The 19153-nt window shown below is 46.0% G+C and overlaps 1 protein-coding gene and 1 long non-coding RNA gene across 3 annotated transcripts in view; one reads left to right on the top strand and one right to left on the bottom strand.

The window, feature by feature from the left end:
* The window catches only part of LOC133258950 (uncharacterized), a 58182-nt gene extending 39466 nt beyond the window's left edge, over positions 1–18716 (bottom strand). The window contains exon 1 of the long non-coding RNA XR_009740205.1: positions 18165–18716. This is a non-coding gene — a long non-coding RNA (uncharacterized LOC133258950). The remainder of the gene's footprint in view (positions 1–18164) is intronic.
* Positions 17623–19153, top strand: part of CAMK1D (calcium/calmodulin dependent protein kinase ID) — a 401474-nt gene continuing 399943 nt past the window's right edge. For both annotated transcript variants that reach the window (XM_061435695.1, XM_061435696.1), the window contains exon 1: positions 17623–17804. In XM_061435695.1, the coding sequence (XP_061291679.1) occupies positions 17713–17804 (92 nt within the window). In that variant the 5' untranslated portion in view covers positions 17623–17712. The remainder of the gene's footprint in view (positions 17805–19153) is intronic.

The raw sequence follows: 19153 nt of genomic DNA, 5'->3' as shown, positions 1-19153 counted from the left end.
ATGCCGTCCAAACATCTCATCCTCTGTCGACCCCTTCTCCTCCCACCTTCAGTCATTCCCAGGATCAGGGTCTTTTCAAATGAGTCAGTTCTTTGCATCAGCTGGCCAAAGTATTGGAGCTTCAGCTTCAGCATCAGTCCTTCCAATGAATATTTAGGACTGATCTCCTTTAGGATGGATTGGTTGGATGTCCTTGCTGTCCAAGGGACTCTCAAGAGTCTTCTCCAACACCACAGGTCAAAAGCATCAATTCTTTGGCGCTCAGCTTTCCTTACAGTCCAACTCTCACATCCATACATGACCACTGGAAAAACCAAAGCTTTGACTAGACGGACCTTTGCTGGCAAAGTAATGTCTCTGCTTTTTAATATGCTGTCTAGGTTTGTCATAATTTTTCTTCCAAGGAGCAAACGTCTTTTAATTTCATGGCTGCCATCACCATCTGCAGTGATTTTGGAGCCCCAGAAAATAAAGTCTATCTCTGTTTCCATTGTTTCCCCATCCATATGCCATGAAGTGATGGGACCAGATGCCATGATCTTCGTTTTCTGAATGTTGAGTTTTAAGCCAGCTTTTTCACTCTCCTCTTTCACTTTCATCAAGAGGCTTTTTAGTTCTTCTTAACTTTTTGCCATAAGGGTGGTGTCATCTGGATATCTGAGGTTACTGATATTTCTCCTGGCAATCTTGATTCCAGATTGTGCTTCATCCAGTACAGCGTTTCTCATGATGTACTCTGCATATAAGGTAAATAAGCAGGATGACAATATACAGCCTTGATGTATTCCTTTCCCGATTTGAAACCAGTCTGTTGTTCCATGTCCAGTTCTAACTGTTGCTTCTTGACCTGCATACAGATTTCTCAAGAGGCAGGTCAGGTGGTCTTGTATTCCCATCTCTTTCAGAATTTTCCACAGCTTGTTGTGATCCACACAGTCAAAGGCTTTGTCATAGTCAATAAAGCAGTCATAGTTGTTTTTCTGGAACTCTCTTGCTTTTTTGATCATCCAACGGATGTTGGCAATTTGATCTCTGGTTCCTCTGCCTTTTCTAAATCCAGTTTGAGCATTTGGAAATTCATGGTTCACGTACTGTTGAAGCCTGGCCTGGAGAATTTTGAACATTACTTTGCTAGTGTGACATGAATGCAATTGTGCGGTAGTTTGAACATGGTTTGGCATTGCCTTTCTTTGGGATTGGAATGAAAACGGACCTTTTCCAGTCCTGTGGCCACTGCTGAGTTTTCCAAATTTGCTGACATATTGAGTGCAGCACTGTAATAGCATCATCTTTTAGGATTTGAAATAGCTTAACTGGAATTTCATCACCTCCACTAGCTTTGTTGATAGTGATGCTTCCTAAGGCCATGACTTCACATTTCAGGATGTCTGGCTCTAGATGAGTGATCACACCTTTGTGGTTATCTGGGTCATGAATCTTTTTTGTACAGTTCTTCTGTGTATTCTTGCCACCTCTTCTTAATATCTTCTGCTTCTGTTAGGTCCATACCATTTCTGTCCTTTATTGTGCCCATCTTTGCATGAAATGTTCCCTGGTATCTTTAATTTTCTTGAAGAGATCTCTAGTCTTTCCCATTCTATTGTTTTCCTCTATTTCTTTGCATTGACCACTGAGGAAGGCTTTCTTATCTCACCTATATATATATATGTATGTGTATACACGGGGCTTCCCAAGTGGCGTTAGTGGTAAAGAATCTAATGCAGGAGATGCAGAGATGTAGATTTGATCCCTAGCTCGGGAAGATGCTCTGGAATAGGAAATGGCAACCCACTCCAGTACTCTTGACTGGGAAATTCCATGAGCAGAGGAGCCTGAAGGGCTACAGTCCATGGGGCTGCAAAGAGTCAGACATGACTGAGTGAGTGAGCACACACACACGTGTGTACACAGAAAAGGCACTGAATATATTCAGGTATTCACTTCCTGTCTGAAGCCACCTTGATCCAAGTGCAAAGCCTGTGATTCCTTGAACTCAGTTCTGGTGTGAACCTGTTAAAAGCCTGAGGGCTGTATAACCTGATGTGAGCCCATTAAAAGCCCGAGGGCTACCCTCTGCTCTCTCACCCCAGGGACCCAGCATAAAATGGTGAGTATTTATGTGAATCCCCAACTTTGACCAGCTCTGGACTTTGGTCTTGTGAAGCTCTGAAAGCAAGAGCTTATTTTCAAAGGTTTTTTTTTTTCCCCAGATTGACAAATACTTTTGGATAAAAGCTTTGTGGGCTGGGCCAGCCTCTCTGGGGTTTGTCCTTTCCTAGGTTTTGGCAGGTGTTCCTTCACTATCTTATTATTGCTTTGATGCTTTTAAGAAAATTAAACAAATATTTCATCAAAGCTTTTAAAGTTGCCTTTGATGGGAGGGTTGGTCTGAATTGCTTAGTCTGCTACTGCCAGGAGTGGAAGTACCAGATGACTTAGGTTTAAGTCCCGGGTCTGTCCCTTATTAGCTACTGACATTGTCCAAGTATGTTCCCCCGTCTATCAGATGTGTTCAGGAAATCCTAGCTACTTGACAACTTGTCTGTACAACTTAAATGTGAAAATTTTTGGTAAAGTGGTACAATAGCATTTTCCTTTATTATCTGTGTCCCACACCAGAGTGTAAGCTCCATGAGGATGGTGAATTGTTTTCAGTGTTGTTTCCCCAGCAATGCCAGGTGCATAGCAGATGCTCTGTAGACATTGAATAGAATGAAGGGCTATTGCATGTATTTTATTTTTCATGGGAGTATAATTGCAATGTTGTGTTAGTCTGCACTTTACAGCAAAGTGAATCAGCTGTATATACACATACATCCCCTCCCTCCTGGACCTCCCTCCCACCCCACCCCTATCCTGCTCCTCTGGGTCATCACAGAGCACCAAAGTGAGCTCCTTGTACTTTGTAGGAACTTCCCACTAGCTATCTATTTAACACATGGTAGTGAATGTATGACAACCTCCCAATTTGTCCCACACCTTCTCCTGCCCCCACTGTGTCCACATATCCATTCTCTATGTCCGCATCTCTATTCCTGCCCTGGAAATAGGTTCATCTGTGCCGTTTTTCTGGATGTGGATAGATCTAGAGTCTGTCATATAGAGTGAAGTAAGTCAGGAAGAGAAAAACAAATACCACATATTAATACATGTATTTTAAAATCAAAACATATTGAAAAAGTGTACTCTTGGGGATCAAGCTCAAATCCTTATAACAGCTACAATTTAGAAGATCCTATCCCTCTTTATTATTTTATAAACCTCTGGTGGTTGGATCCAATACAATACAATTCACATTGCTTTGTGAAAACTGGTCCCAACCTGTTGGACCCTTGGGCTGTTTCCAGTTTGAGGCTATTGGAGATAATGCTGGCTTCTTTATTTGCTGATGACAGTAAAAAGGATAAACTATGTCTACTGTGAAGTCTTGCTTGGGCTCTCTTCAAAAGAAGCATGTCTTTCAGTGCTTGAAGTCTGGCATCATCTTCTACAGTATAAACAAAATCAACAAAAATTGATCCTTGAGCCTTGCAGAGAACAGTTCAGGCAGCTTTTAAAGAAGATTAAGGAAGGAGGTTGTATGACACAGAAGTCAGGGTCACCACTGAATCCTAAAGATCAACTTCTGTATGTTCCTCATACAAAAATTAATCAAATAAATGGACTATCAATTATTGTTGCTACAAATACTTAAAAAAAATAAAAAAGACCAAGGAGTGATTTAAAAATGGTTATATGACTTAAACTCAGGTCTTTGAAGCTGATGTGCTTGACTATTCAGTCCATACTCTTCTGCAGCTTTTTAGATAAATAATTAAAATACTTTGTAATCAGAAAGCTAAGTAACCCAATCATTTTATTTAATGATTAAATGATTGGGTAAAAAATGACAATAAGAACCACCACTTATTGATTATGTTTGAGTTACATGCTTTACAGTGATGATTTAATTGTCTGAAAACAATCCAGCAAAGCAGGTACTACTGTGCCTTCCATTTTCTGAGAGAGGTTAGGCAATGTGCCCAAGACCGTACGGCTAGAGAGTGGGGAGGCCAACCAGGGTGCTGACTCCAGAGCCCAGCTCCTTTCACTGCCCTCTAACTTCTTGCCTCCACTGAAGGAAGAGATGACTTTTTCTGCTGGGAGAGCCCTTCAAGCTTCCACCTTGGAGCATCCTCAGGCTTGCAGGGTCTGGGTGCTCATTACATTCAGTGTTTCTTTAGGACCTAGTGGTGTTTGCCCCCAGGGCTGTGGGTGAGGTGACCTAAAAGGTGATAAGGGAATATGAGACATGCATTTTTCTTCTGGGACTCAATGAAGAGGTTAGACATCTGTGCACACAGAAATAAGCAACTCAAAAAGCCCAGGGGGTGGTATAATGGATAATTATGATGAGTACATGCTGGTTGAGGTAGGGGAGCCCTGACCAGCCCATTTCTCAAAAGATAATGCCTCTTTTTGGCTGCACTGAACAGCTTGTGGGATCTTAACTCCCTGATCAGGGATCGAACCTGGGCCCTCAGCAGTGAGAATGCAGAGTCCTACTCACTGCACCACCAGAGAATTCTCAGGAGACTAGGATTTAAAAGCTCCATTGTAGGGACACAAAACCTGAGCTAGGCCTCCCTTGTACACGAAGGTATCAATTTGAACTAGCATCCAAAGCCAAATTTGGTGTGTTTAGTCTTTCCTGATGCTAGAGAAGACTCTTGAGAGTTCCTTGGGCAGCAAGGAGGTCAAACCAGTCCATCCTAAAGGAAATCAACCCTGAGTATTCATTGGAAGGACTGATGCTGAAGGTGAACCTCAAACACTTTGGCCACCTGATGCGAAGAGCCGACTCATTGGAAAAGACCCTGACGCTGGGAAGGATTGAAGGCAAAAGGAGAAGAGGGCAGCAGAGGATGAGATGGTTGGATGACATTACCAATTCAAAGGACAACTTGGCGAATCCTGGGAGATGGTGAAGGATATCCCTATCCTTCACCTTCCAGTAGCTGGCCTGGCATGCTGCAGTCCATGGGATCGCAAACGGTTGGACGTGACTTGGTGATCTTTTTGGAGTATACAGGGCAGCATAAACCTGGGGGTTTGGACTGGAAAAGTCAAAATGTGGAACTTTCTTGCCAGCACCCATAGGCCCCCTTCTCCCTCCCATTCACCATTTGTCACGGGCGGGGAGTTTTGCAGGGAGGATGCAGATGGGGGAAGAGGCCTCTGAAAGCCTTCTCCCTCTGGGTTCACGTTTGAATTGAACAAGCTCGCCCTCTGTGACCTGAGTATTCTGATTTCTGGTGAAAAGACGCATGCGGAGTGTCAGATGAAAACTCTGGGCTTTGTGTCAGCACAGCAGCAAAAAAGTTCACGAGTCTCATCCAACGATAAGTATCAAGACAGAAATAGAAGCCAGATACCTGGCCTGCCAGCCCAGGGCTGCCTCTGATCGAACACTCGTCATGAGTCACAGCTTCTCCCAGTGCAGGGAGGCGATTGAGGGGGCTCAGCACTCTTTCCTAACCCTCAGTAGCTGGGCTGAGGGAAAGAGAAGTTTTTGTTGATGAGCTCATCCCAATCTGAATGTGTCCAGATGCCCAAATATTTGATTTGAGCCTGGTTGCTAAGAGACCTCCCACTGGGACCCAGATGCCTGAGGGCAGGAGGGCGTTATTGGCATCATTTCAGATTTCTGCCAATTTATTTTGAAACCAGAAAACCTGGAACCTTGGCCTCCTCAAGGCAGCACGGGGAGAGGAGAGATCTGAGTCAGCCAAGCAACAGAAGAAAACCCCCACACTGACCTTCTGCCAGGGATCTGTAGGAGGGTTGAGATAGAATTCTTACAGTGTGGTTGTTGGGGTGAAGTGTGGTAGTATGGTGATGAGGAAGGAATTGGAGCTCTGTGCTTGGTCATGCAGGAGACATCTCAAAGCAACCCCAGGGATTCAAGAACAAGGCTGGATTTTGGAGTTCTAAGTGGGTGTGGTGAAGGCTGTCTTGCTTCAAACCCAGCATCTCGGGTTTTAAGTGCCTGGTGACTTAAATCTCCTTTGGGAATGCCAAAAGTAAGGTCTTTACAGGTGTGAGGGGAGTGCATGTGGGAGATCTGGGGAAACCCCACTTTCTCAACATAAAGCAGGCAGCATAGAGCCCTCAGGTAACTGGCAGGAGCCCGGCCCCAGAGCCATTCATCCTCAGGTCCAGATAGTGACCACTACAGGACTTAAACCCTTTCCAGGGCACTTTGTTTCTGAATTTGGCTTTGGTGCTTGTTTATAAATGTGTATGGATGTGAGAAACATAGATTTTGCTGCCAGGATTTTTGCATGAGAGTTGTCATGTAATGAGAAATATAAAGGTCATAGATGGTGACCCTTGGCTTTCACCCTAAGCCCTCATTTCAATTATTTGCTCAGAGGCAGTACAACTTCTGAGCTTTTTGATAGAAATGAACTGTGGGCTCCATTCTTTTCTGCATAGACTTGTGCCTTTGGGAACATCTGTCAAAAAAATACTGAAAGAAGTATTTGTTGGGTTTGAGAAGGGCAGGTAGTCTGGTGCTTGGGAAAAAGTCCACTGAAAATAGGAAAGAACCAGAAATTAAAAGAGGAAACGAGAGCAAAGGGATTGACTGGGCTGACTCAGCACAGTGCTGGGCCCAGTAACTGACTGTGGATTTGCTCTAAGAGGAGCCAACAAGTTTGCTTGGCTGGAAAGGAAGATGAGGAAGGAGATGTATGTCCAGTTCCATAAACAGAGTACTCTGCAAACCAAGAGAGTCTAGTCTGAATGTCGTATAGAAGATACGGGGGATTTACCTTACAACTGGGTCTGTGGTTCAAGAAGGCATCACACCAGCAGGTGATATAATTTCCATTTTGAAGATCAAGGAAAAGATACTCTCCATGAAATATACCTAAATCTGGAGAGAAGCCCCCTCAATAAAGTGAGTTTTTGCTGTATGTCTGCATGCTGAAGAAACCTGCAAGAGATGTTGACGCCTATTCCCCCATCCCTCTGGTTAAATACACCATGTCATCCAGGGTACCAAGGATTTGTTTCCATGAAAGGAGTGGTGATGTCACAAGGGCTACATTATGACATCATCACAGAACCTTTCAGTCGTCCAACCAAGAGAGACAGCGTCTCATTTGGAACACAGACATCCTTGCTAATGAGGAGCCTTGGCAGGGAGAAGGAGTACACTCCAAAGAAGACAAATGTGGGAGATGGAGAGCCAGATCCTACACGGAGATCTTGAATATTCTACAGGATACTCAGCCAAAACCTGTCTCTTAGTATTTTAGTAATGATAGATGACAAAGCCTGGGGTAAAAATAAACCCACTTCCAGTGTTGTTTCTGGCTGGTTCAACGGGAAATAGCATTGTTAACCTTGAGGGGCCCACCGAGTTGTCTGAGCTCTGGAAGCCTGGACTTTCTTGGGAGGAGAGTGTTGAGGAAGGAGGGAGTGCTCCAGGGCTACTCAGGCCCAAGTTTCTGACTTGGCCCCCTTCTGACTTCCTGTGTGAATTCAATTAGAAGAAAGGCTCTTCTTCTGGCTGGTAATTTAAATGTCTTGCCTCAATGTGTGAGTTTTAGGCTAGCGTTTGCATGAGGTCTAGAGAGCCGACCCTTCATGGGTGTAGTTAATGCCTCAATAATTCCACAGTCTGGTTTATGTCCATCTGGGGTATAAATGCCATGGCTGCCTCAGTCTGTGAACTCTGGAAAAAAGCCGTTGGACCAGGAGTGCTGAGAAGTACTTTAATGATTTTTTTTTTTTTGCCTCATAATTTTTGGGTGACTCCCCCTACCTTTCCTCTGCTTTTAGAAGCACTTTGGAGAAATAGAAGAACCATGAAGGCCTCCAGGGGCACTGTCAACTCGAAGGAGCATATCCTTCTTAAAAACTGACAAATCATTTGCTTCTTTTTTTAAAAAAATCATTTGCTTTTATATATTAAAAAAATAGTGGTCTCCACTTGTACATTTATGTTTATACAAAAATGCTAATATGTTCCTGTTTATAGATTTTTTTAAAGTTTTGATTTCAAAGAGTTAATGCCCACAGTGCCAAGACACTCTTAGGAAATAAGGTATTGGCAGGATCTGGCTAATGAGGCTATTTCCTGCAGCTAGAAAACCCCTCCTGGAAACAAGAATCCAAGGCATTCCCAGATTATTGACATTGAATATAAAATGCAACCATCTAGTGGAAATCTTGTGGGTGGCTATGTTTTGGGTAGAATATTTTTTCTTTTTAAAACATTCATTTTATAATCCAGGTAAAAAAGAGACACATGTGACAGCTATTTTTTTTTTTTTTCCTGCACCATAAGGTTTGTGGGATCTTAATTCCCTGGCCAGGGATCGAACCCAGGTCTGCAGCAGTGAAAGACTGAGTCTTAACCACTGGACCACCAGGGAAGTCCCCAGATATGACAGCTATTAAAAAGAAAAGGTGCGTACTATTAACACCTCATGTGTACCTTCTGACTTTCTTCTGAGAAGTCCAGAGTTCTTTGCTGGTGTTTTCTCCTCCATACCCATATGGTCCCCCTTTTGGGAGAAAGGATCGGAAAATGCCTAAAGTCAGGGAGTGGGTTAGATGTCACAGGAGACCTGGGTTCTTTCATTTCAACACTTGGCTCTGGTTTGTGCCTGCATTCAGTGTACCAATATCGAAACACAAGCTTGATGCCATTCACTCCAGCTGTGTCTGTGTGTGTGTGTTGAAATCCACTGTTGTACATACTCTACTGTTTTGCTGTACTTGCAAACTGAACTTGCAAAACAGCTCTTACCAGACTGGCTGACAAACTTGATTACTCGTTTGCTTATTTCCTGCATCAGGCTGCTTGCAAAGTCACTTTTACTTGGTGTACCCACCCACTCACCATTACAGGACCCCAGGACTCTGCTGGACTGGAGGTAAGATTCAGCGATGCCCCTGACTGTCTCGAGACATGCTTGCAGAGATACCCCTAAAGTAGATTGCGTTTCAGAATCCCAGCTAATCAGTTCATCCTTGGCGCATAGGACCTCACCCAGGCCTTAAAATTTCTTAAAGACTAGAACTTGAAATATACTAACGTCAGAAGTAGCAATATTGGAAGCAACACCGCAGTCTTCTCTGGAGCTGTTGGTTGGAATTCCTTCAAAGGTGTCCAGGGTTCTGTCAAGGTCAAGGCTGTGTTCTACTAGGATCAGAAAAGCAGCCCCAAGCCCATTTACTTTCTGTGGGTGACAGTCACTCCTGAACTGCAAGGCGGAGTATGGCTGTTTTCAACCCTGATTGTTTCACTTACTGAATCACTTAAAATTTTTATTTTGGGGCCCAAAGGAAGGACAGTCGAGGCCTTTCATAAACAGACCCTTTAATTTCTTCCAGTCTAATCTGTGTTCCCCTGTCTGCTCACTGCCTTCTAACTCCCAATGTCCAGCCCCTGCTTACCCTGCCCTCAGCACCATTTCCTGAATGTGCAACCTTCTGCAGTGCCTTTGGGGTAGGCATTAGCGCTATCTGCCAGATCATTTCAGCTCTCATTTCCAGGTCCTCTCGGTGGGTGAGTCTGTGTCATTAGTTCTGGCCAGAGTGGAGGTGATGTGTGTCACTTCCAGGACAAAGCAATCAACCACCTGCTCTGCAAACCTGGCTTGATTTCCTTCTGCCACAGGGACCAGTCAAGTCCAAGATGGCGGATACTCTGCCAGCAGGCTCCCCAACCGACTGATGAATGTGAGAAACAAAACTTGGTTCCTATAAGGCACCAAGACTTGGGGATTGTCACCAGGCTATTCTGATGGATATTTCTTTCTGAATTTTGTTCCTTCACACATGCTTTTTCTTCTGCTTGAAATCTGCATGCACCCTCCCTTCTCTCCTTGGCAATTTCTTATGGATATTCCTTCCAGACCCAGTTCAAAAGTCTTCCTTTTTCCCAAGTCTGTTTTGACACTTCCAGGCCCTTTCTGTTCTATGCTTCCCCAGTACTCTCTGTGCAAACCTGCATTATAGCCTCAATCACATTTTATTCTTGCTATTTATTTACATAGGGAGTCCCAGGTGGCTCGGAGGTAAAGAATCTGCATGCCAATGCGGGAGGTTTGATTCCTGGGTCAGGAAGATCCCCTGGAGGAGGAAATGGCAACTCACTCCAGTATTCTTGCTGGGAAAATCCCACGGACAGAGAAGCCTAGTGGCCTACAGTTCATGGGTTCACAGAATCGGACACGACTGAGCAACTGAGCATGTACCTATTTACATGTCTGTCTTTGTGTCTTAGACTTGGAATGTTTTGAAGCAGGAACTGTGCTTTGTTCATTTTTTGAATGTGTCTATTTCAAAAAGTACAAGCTCAACAAATGTCTCACAGAGAAATTAGGGCACTCGGAACATGGTTAATATCAGCCCAGTGGTGTTACAATTCATCAGCTACAACTGGTGATTTAGAAACACTGGAAGACATTTCCTTTTTTAAAAATTTTATTGAAATACAATTGATTTACAATGTTGTGCTAATTTTTGCTATGCAGCAAAGTGATTCAGTTATACATATATACATTCTTTTTCATATTCTTTTCTATTATCATCATAGAATACTGAGTATAGTTTCCTGTGCTATATAGTAGGACCTTGTTGTTTATCCATCCTATAATACTTTGCATCTGCTAATTCCAAACTCCCAATCCTTCCCCCCTCCCTCCCCTCCCCTTTGGAAACCACAAATCTGTTCTTTATATCGGGGTCCCCAACCTCCAGGATCTAATGCCTGATGATCTGAAGTGGAGCTGATAAAATAATAATGGAAATAAAGTGAACAATAAATGTAATGTGAATTACATTCACTTTATTTACGTTCTTGAATGATCCAGAAACCATCCCCTCCACCCAGGTCCATGGCAAAAATGTCTTCCATGCAACTGATCCCTGGTGCCAAAAAGGTTGGGGACCACTGCTCTATGTCTGTGTTTCTGTTTTTCAGATTTATTCAATTGTGTTGTATTTTAGATTTCACATATAAGTGACATCATACAGTATTTGTCTTTTTCCTTCTGACTGACTTAGTATGATAATCTCTACGTCCATCCATGTTGCTGCAAGTGGCATTATTTCATTCTTTTTAATGGCTGAGTAATATTCCATTATATATATGTACCAAACCCTCTTTATCCATCCATCTGTCAGTGGACATTTCGGGTGCTTCCATGTCTTGGCTATTGTAAATAGTGCCACAATGAACACTGGAGTGCATGTATCTTTTTGGATCATGTTTTTCTCTGGATAAATGCCCAGGAGTGGAACTGCTAAATCATTTGGCAACTCTATTTTTTAGTTTTTTAAGTAGCCTCTATACTGTTTTCCATAGTGGGTGCACCAATTTACATATCCACCAACAGTGTAGGAGAGTTCCCATTTCTCCACACCCTCTCCAGCATTTATTCATAGTTTTTAATAATTACCATTCTGATCAGTGTGAGGTGGTATCTCATTATAGTTTTGATTTCCATTTCTCTAATAATTACCAACGATGAGCAATTTTTCATGTGCCTATTTGGAAGATGTTTCTTAAGATTGTTTTTTCTCCTTATTTGACTATTATATTCTAAACATGTTTGTGGTTCAATTTAAGTATTTGTGGTTCAAATCGCTAAAAAAGAAGAAAGAACATCTTACATTAGGCTCCCATCTTTTGATAATTACTCATCTTTACAGGAAAAGATTTTTTAAAAGATTTGGGGTTTTGGAGAAAAATCAATTTTCCTGGGCAATTTTTTTTTGGAGGCCATTGTGGTTGTTGTGTAGGCTTGGCTTTGCTTATGTGAAACAGTGTATTTATTGACTAAATGCCTTCAAATTTTGTAAATGCATTTATGTGCATCATCCAGTGTACTTCCGTCAGTTGTTTGGAGTATACCATTACGTTTAAATACAAATTGATGAGATTCCATTTCAATGTCTGTTGTAGATCCTGATCTGGGTAGAAAATCAGAGGAGGTGCCATTTTTGTTTAGACTTGGTTCCCCATGTAAGAGGGAACTGTTTTCAGCGTTTACTGTTTTCAGTGTCCTCAATTTTATTTTTATTTATTTATTTGCCTGTCTTGCATGGCTTTTGGGATCATCGCTCCCTGATCAGGGATTGAACCTGGGGCCTCGGCAGTGAAGGGACTGAGTCCTAACCACTGGACCACTAGCTTTTCTTTTTTTTTTTTTAGTGTCCTCAATTTTATAAATGCACCTGTGTGTATTGTCAAATGCACTTCACTTGACTCTTAAGAACTAAGAATAGACTCTTAATTCTAATATGAACCGACAAGATTGTGTTTCAATGTCAGCTGTAAAAGAGCAAGATCCAGGTCTGGGAGAACATTGGGAAACAACCCAAAGACTTGTTTCAGATCTAAGGTAGGAAGATAGAGGTGATGTTCACCAGGGAAAGACCCAAAGGAGTGAGTTCACTTAAAAGTTCCTTGAGGTTTGAAAAAAAAAGGAACTAAAACAAGCAAATGTAAACACAGATACATTTCTGGAGTTGGCAGTCATTTGATTACCCTATTTTGGTTTTGAACAACTATCATTCTCCTGTTTTTCTTCATTAAAAAGATATTTACATTGTAGGGGGCATCTATCACCTTTGCCTGCTCAACATCCACTCCCTCCTTCTTCAGTTACAATTTCTCACTGTTCATCTGATGCCTTTTATTTGAGCAACACTTTGACAGCAGGATTACGGTGCAACACTTAAGACCAGGGCTCTGAAGCCAGGCTGCTTGGATTTTATTCATTCATGCTTCATGTGTGCTTCTAAACCATTTCAAATTTTGGTCTCCTCTACAAAATAAGAATAGAGATATTATCTACTTCATATAATTGATATGAGAATTATTAAATAAACATGGTAAAGCACTTAGAGCAAAGCCTGATGCATAATATGAACTCAGTAAGTATTAGTTATTATCATGAAATTCTTTTATCACAATTAATGGCCTTAGGGACTTTATAAACATAGCCTCTATCATTGGATGTGGCTATTGACGCCTATGAAAGGCTGATATATATACTTCCCATTACATGTAACTTGACTCTTTTTTTGTTTGTTTTTCTGAGAAAATCAAAGGATTATTTCTTTGGAGATAAGTAGTTCTACTAGGACATGTCTTCCTATTGATCATATATTTTAAAATACAGGTTCCCCTTCAATCTGTAGATTAAGGTCTTCATTTCTGGCAAGTTTTCTTGAATAATATCTTGAAATATTTTTTGTTCCATTATTGCAGTCTCTTCAGAAGGCATTTATGAATATATTGAACTTCATGTTTCATATAACTTTCTAGCTCATCTTTGCCCATTCCATTTTATTTTTTCACTATTCTTGTTTTCTATATCCTTTAAAAAGTTTTTTGAAGTCAATTTCCTTGTTCCATTTCCAATCTAGTCTTTATATCTGTGATTTTATTGTTTTCTGATTCTTTCCTGAGCATTCCAGCTTCAGTTTTAATTCCTTTTATCATCTTGCCCTGTATTCCATGAGCAAGTTCTTGTCACATACAATTTAAAAATATAAATTTTGAGGGAATTCCCTGGTGGTCCAGTGATTAGGGCTTCATATATTTACTGCCGAGGGTTTGAGTTTGATTCCTGGTTGCGCCAAAAAAATAAAACAAGAAAAATTTAGGAACAGACTTGGACCTTGAGCCTAGTTTCCCAGACTTTCTAGTTCTTTCTACCACCCCAGCTTGTGCTCCTGGTTCATCATTTTAGGTACTAAAGGCTGTCTTTACCACTGCACCACCTGGGAAGCCCCAAAGGCTGAAGAGAGGCAATTTAGAGATTTGCAGAAAAGGCAATGGCACCCACTCCAGTACTCTTGCCTGGAAAATCCCAAGGATGGAGGAGCCTGGTGGGCTGCAGTCCATGGGGTCGCTAAGAGTCGGACACGACTGAGCGACTTCACTTTCACTTCTCTCTTTCATGCATTGGAGAAGGAAATGGCAACCCACTCCAGTGTTCTTGCCTGGAGAATCCCAGGGACGGGAGCCTGGTGGGCTGCCGTCTATGGGGTCACACAGAGTCGGGCACGACTGAAGTGACTTAGCAGCAGAGATTTTCAGCTATAATCTACACATTTGCTTTAGATACTAGATATTTCCCCCATACCACCCACCCAATTCTGAATCTGGGCCACACAAGCCTGATCTATTGGCAGGTCTGTTGGTTGGAAAGAGTTTGATAGGCACAAAATTGGTAAGTCTTTAATGATGGGTTATTAAACAACTTGTTCTTCGGGTTCTTTAATAAAATTTTTAAGGGCTTTAAGGAAATATAAAGAGTTGGGACCTGAAGGTTAGTAATTTAGAATATCTAGCAGAGCTTTCTGCAGTGGAATTGTTAGGGAATGGATAGCTTTTGACTGATAGGTAATAACCGATTGATGATGGGAGTTGGAGTGGAATGAAGAGTTCACAGTCATCACCTAGTCCTCTAGAAAAACATGGTAGCTGGAGGAAATGGTCATCCAATCAAGGGTCCTCAAGCAAACAGAATTAAGCCATTTACAGGCTAAGGTTTAATCATTCTTAGGGAACGGTGGTTTTGTTTTCTATTGTGGTTCCCAAGGTCAAGATCTCTTATTTCACATGGTGTCCAGTGAGGGAGGAATGACCATGCTAAAGCCAGACTGAATTTGTCTTCTGCATTTCCACCTCCTTCTTTGTATCATTCCTTTGGTTTGACCTCAACTCCCATTACACTTTTGATTTTTTTTCTGTAGGATCTAGTCCAGCTGAGGATAACTTGGTGCTCTGAATGAACATCATTATGGAAAATTCAGGGGTTTCCCAAGTGACGCTAGTGGTAAAGAACCCGCCTGCCTATGCAGACCTAAGAGATGGGAGTTCAATCCCTGGGTCAGGAAGATCCCGGGGAAGACACACAGCAACCCACTCCAGTACTCTTTCCTGGACAATCCCGTGGACAGAGGAGCCTGGCGGGCTACAGTCAAGACTGAAGCGATTTAGCGTGCATGCACATGGAAAATTCAAAATAAACATAAAGCTCCCTATAGCACTTCCAACGGTACAACGCTTCTTTAGCATCACCACTTCTTTAGTTCTGTGGACAAAAGCTGAGACTGAGGATTGTTCCTGTGCGCTCTTGTGGCACGATAATCTGTAGGCAAGAAGCAAGAGTGAAACAGGGAAGAACTGGTTAAAAAGTGCCAGGACGGGAAAAGAGCGAAAAAGGATGAACACATGTATAGGGCGGGTAAGGGATATGTCCCTTGGGATCTTAGTCATGCCTGGCTCCTACTCTTCTTACTGCCTAACCTTTGACCCCAATAGACGATAGTATAGTTCTTTAAACATATTTCTTATTGGCGTGGTGCTGTTTGCCTTTGGTGACAGGCCCCAACTTTGAGAGGTTAGTAATTCACGGTGGAATTTGGGTTTGTCGATTTAGTCAGTTTCTAATAGCAAGATCCCCTATTTGCTCTCCCCAGCCTGGAGAGCCTTAAGCTGCTACTGCTGCTGCTGCTAAGTCGCTTCAGTCGTGTCCGACTCTGTGCGACCCCATAGACGGCAGCCCACCAGGCTCCCCTGTCCCTGGGATTCTCCAGGCAAGAACACTGGAGTGGGTTGCCATTTCCTTCTCCAATGCATGAAAGTGAAAAGTGAAAGTGAAGTCGCTCAGTCGTGTCCGACCCTCAGCGACCCCATGGACTGCAGCCTTCCAGGCTCCACCATCCATGGGATTTTCCAGGCAAGAGTACTGGAGTACTCTTGAGTACTGCCATTGCCTTCTCCGGAGCCTTAAGCTAACAGCCCCTGAAAGACAGAATCCAGCATTCAGATGTGGGGGACTGGGCAGGTTATCTCCCCACCTCCTTGGGCGAGGGAAAAGGTAGAGGCCGGGGTGGAGTCCAGACGGCTTTTGGGAGGGCAGTAGGCCTGCATCCAGCCTGTCCGAACGAGGAGGAAGGTGCTAGATAAGTTTTCAGGCAGTAGAATTTTTCCACCTTTCACAGTGAAATTGGAACAGTCCTGGGAAAATGGGACAGGTGTCAGCAATCAAGACATAAGGCTGTTTATCCAACTCAGTCGAGGGGCCCTCAGGGAGTGATAGTCTTTATATGAAGAAAACTACAATTTTTGGAAACAAGAGATAGTCCCCGCAGGTTGAGGATGGGCATCCGCACGTGGATTGCCCTCTGACAGGTGGACACGGAAGAATGGGCAGTCCGAGTGCAACTCGGACATGAAAGGCCAGGGGAGGCGGGTGGGGAGCTCTGGGTGCGTTTCTCCAGTCCGTTGGAAACGCTATTTCCAGGTATATGCCCTAAGACAGGGTGCCCTACTAAACCCGCCGCAGCCGGGGTACGAGGGGCAGCCCTCCTGGCGAGGAGGGTGTGGGGCAAAGCTTCCCTTTCCTCTAGGTTTTGGCCGCTGGAGAGAGACCAAGAGAAGCCGAGCTGGAGCGAAGGCCGGTCCAGGCCCGCCCAGGCCCGCTCCAGCCCCAGGCCTGAGGTAGCCTGGGCGGTGCACGGAGCCCGAATCCACCCGCCGCCCGGCCGCCAGATAACCCCGGTAGTAAAGCTCCCCAAGGGAAAACGATGCAGCGCCTGGCACGCCCTGCGCGTCCCCGGCTCCAGGGCTCCCGGCTCCCTCCTCGCTGCGTGGCCCCCTCCCCCGGCCGTAATTGGACTCGAGCGCCGATTTTGGTGCAATGCGAATTAGCTCCAGTCGCCAAGTCGTGAGGCTCCGGGAGCGTCAGCCACCGGCCGGCGCCTCGCGGCCGGAGTCAACGCCCACCTCCGCCAGCATCCCCGCCGCCTCCTTTCGTCGCCATAACAACCGGCCCCCGCCCAGCCCCGCGCCGCGCCGGGACGCCCGGGGAGGACGCCCCCGCCCTTGGCGCCCCGCATCCGGGCGGCCTTGCACCCCCGCCCCCTTCCAGCCGCGTCCAAGCGCAGCGCAGAGGCGCCCCCTCCCGCCGCTAGGGAGGAAAGCCCTCGCGCCCCCGAGACTTGACTTGGCAGAATTAATTAGGCAGCCCCGGAGGGCCGGGGTCCTTCAGCAAGCTCCTCGGCTTCCGCACCTGCCCGGGTTCCCTGCACCTGCCCTTTCCCGGGCTCCAGGGCTCGCGCGGCGGCTGGGAGTGTAACCGGGCGGCGACGGCGGTGCCCCCGCGTCCGGGGCACGGCGCTCCCGGGGAGCAGGACATCCCCGAAGGCGGCAGCGCGCGGGAGGCGGGGAGGCGGGAGGCGGCCGGGGAGCACGGAGAGGGCGGGGAGCCCGCGGGAGGAGGAGGGGGGAGGGAGCAGGGCGGGCGGCGGGGAGGGAGGAGAAGGGAGGCAAGAAAGTAGCAGAAAGTGAGGCTGGCAGCCGGCAGCAAAGGAGCCCGGCGCGCGGCGGCAGGAAGTCTGTGCCCAAGACGCGCAGAAATAAGAGCCAGGGAGGGACCGCGGCGGCGAGAGTGAAAGAGGAAACTGCAGAAGAGGAAGCCCTGCCGCAGCACAAAGTCTCCTCGGCTCCCGCGCCGAGCATCCCCGCGCCGCCCGCCCAGCCCTCCTGGACCGGCGCGCCGCCGCCCGCGCCTCCGCTGCACCCGCGCCGCCGCCCCCCGGTGCCCCCTCCTCGCGCGCCCACCCCGGCCCCCTGCGCCCCTGGCCGCTCAGCCTCGCCGCCCTCCGCGCACGCCGCCCTCGTCTGCCATGGCCCGGGAGAACGGCGAGAGCAGCTCCTCCTGGAAAAAGCAAGCTGAAGACATCAAGAAAATCTTCGAGTTCAAGGAGACCCTCGGAACGTAAGTGGGGAGCGGGGAGAAGAGGGTGGAGGTGGCAGCGGCCGCGGGTGCAGAGGTGGCTCTCGCTGCCACCGACGCCGTCGCTTCCACCGCGGCAGGAACCAGAGGGTCGCCGCGTCCTCATTGTCCAGTTCTCGGCTCTCCGGAGCCCCCCGCGTGCCCGCCGCGTGGGCCTGCGCCCCGCGTGCACGAGTGGGCGCCGCGCGGGGGCGGGGGGGACCCTGGGATTTCGGGGACAGTCGCAGGCGGCGACTTTTCACTTCCCTGACACCGCCGCCCTCTCGACTCATTCTCCCCACGCGTGACTGTGGGCTGAGCATGGTGGATATTCCTGTTTACCGGCTGCGTGCGTCTACTCACCGTGTGCACGGGCGCACCGTGTCGGCGAGAGACGTGGTCACGAGGAAATCCGGCTCCGGGCATTCCCATTTCTGTTCTAACATCATGTATTCTTAGAGAATTGACATCCGCACGTACTCGATGTAGGCAAGACTTTGGATGGCCGCGCGATTAGGGAAGGGAGGAATTTCGCAGTGTGCAGGGTCACGTGTGGGCCGAGCCTTACCTGAGCGTCAGTCCATTTCACCGGGCTCAGCAGCACACGCTGGAGTGCGGGTCACCAAGGAGGGTCCGCGAGGGTCGCTGTACCCACGGTTCCTTTCCAGGGCTGTGTGTAGTCCGAGGCTGGTGGCTGATCTCAAGAAAGCAGAAATAACCAGAAGTCGATGTCAGGAAGGCTCAAGCATGTGCAGCTCCATTCAGCTGCTGTTCCTTTTCTGCCCAAGAGTTGGTTTTTGTTTGTTTTGTTTCGAAGCGCCTCAGAATAGGTAGGGAGACTGATACTGAAAGAGGATCGGTTGCCGCTGGAAGAACCTGGAGTTGAAGTTATTGCCTCCCCTCATGTGATCAGTATGTAAGCATATATATTCACACACATACGTGCTGTATGAGCCGAACATTTTGCAGGGGTTCATGGAGGTGTTGGTCAAGCTGATAAGAGAAAGAGGAGGTGTTTCATAAGACAAATTAGGGTGCTCTTCTTTCCTGCCTTCTTAATCCCCTTTTACTTGTCATTGTGGTTGGTTTGCTTTTCCAGAACCATATTTTCAAACCCAGATTGTTTTCTGCCCCATACTCAGGATCCACTGAGTTGTTTGGTCATTTTCCCTCCCCACCCCAATATCTGAAGTGGGTCCCCCAAAGCCAAGTTTTGAAGCATCCCTCCATGCTTCTGATCCTGGGGATGCACACTTACCTAGAATGAGAATAGGGTCTCCCAGATTTTGTGCTCACTTCAGGTACCCAGTCTACCTGTGGGTGTAGACTTTTTGTCTTTGTTGGAAAGAAAA

The sequence above is a fragment of the Bos javanicus genome, chromosome 13 (assembly GCF_032452875.1).
Source record: "Bos javanicus breed banteng chromosome 13, ARS-OSU_banteng_1.0, whole genome shotgun sequence".
NCBI lineage: Eukaryota > Metazoa > Chordata > Mammalia > Artiodactyla > Bovidae > Bos > Bos javanicus.
This window is presented reverse-complemented; position numbering and strand designations above follow the sequence as displayed.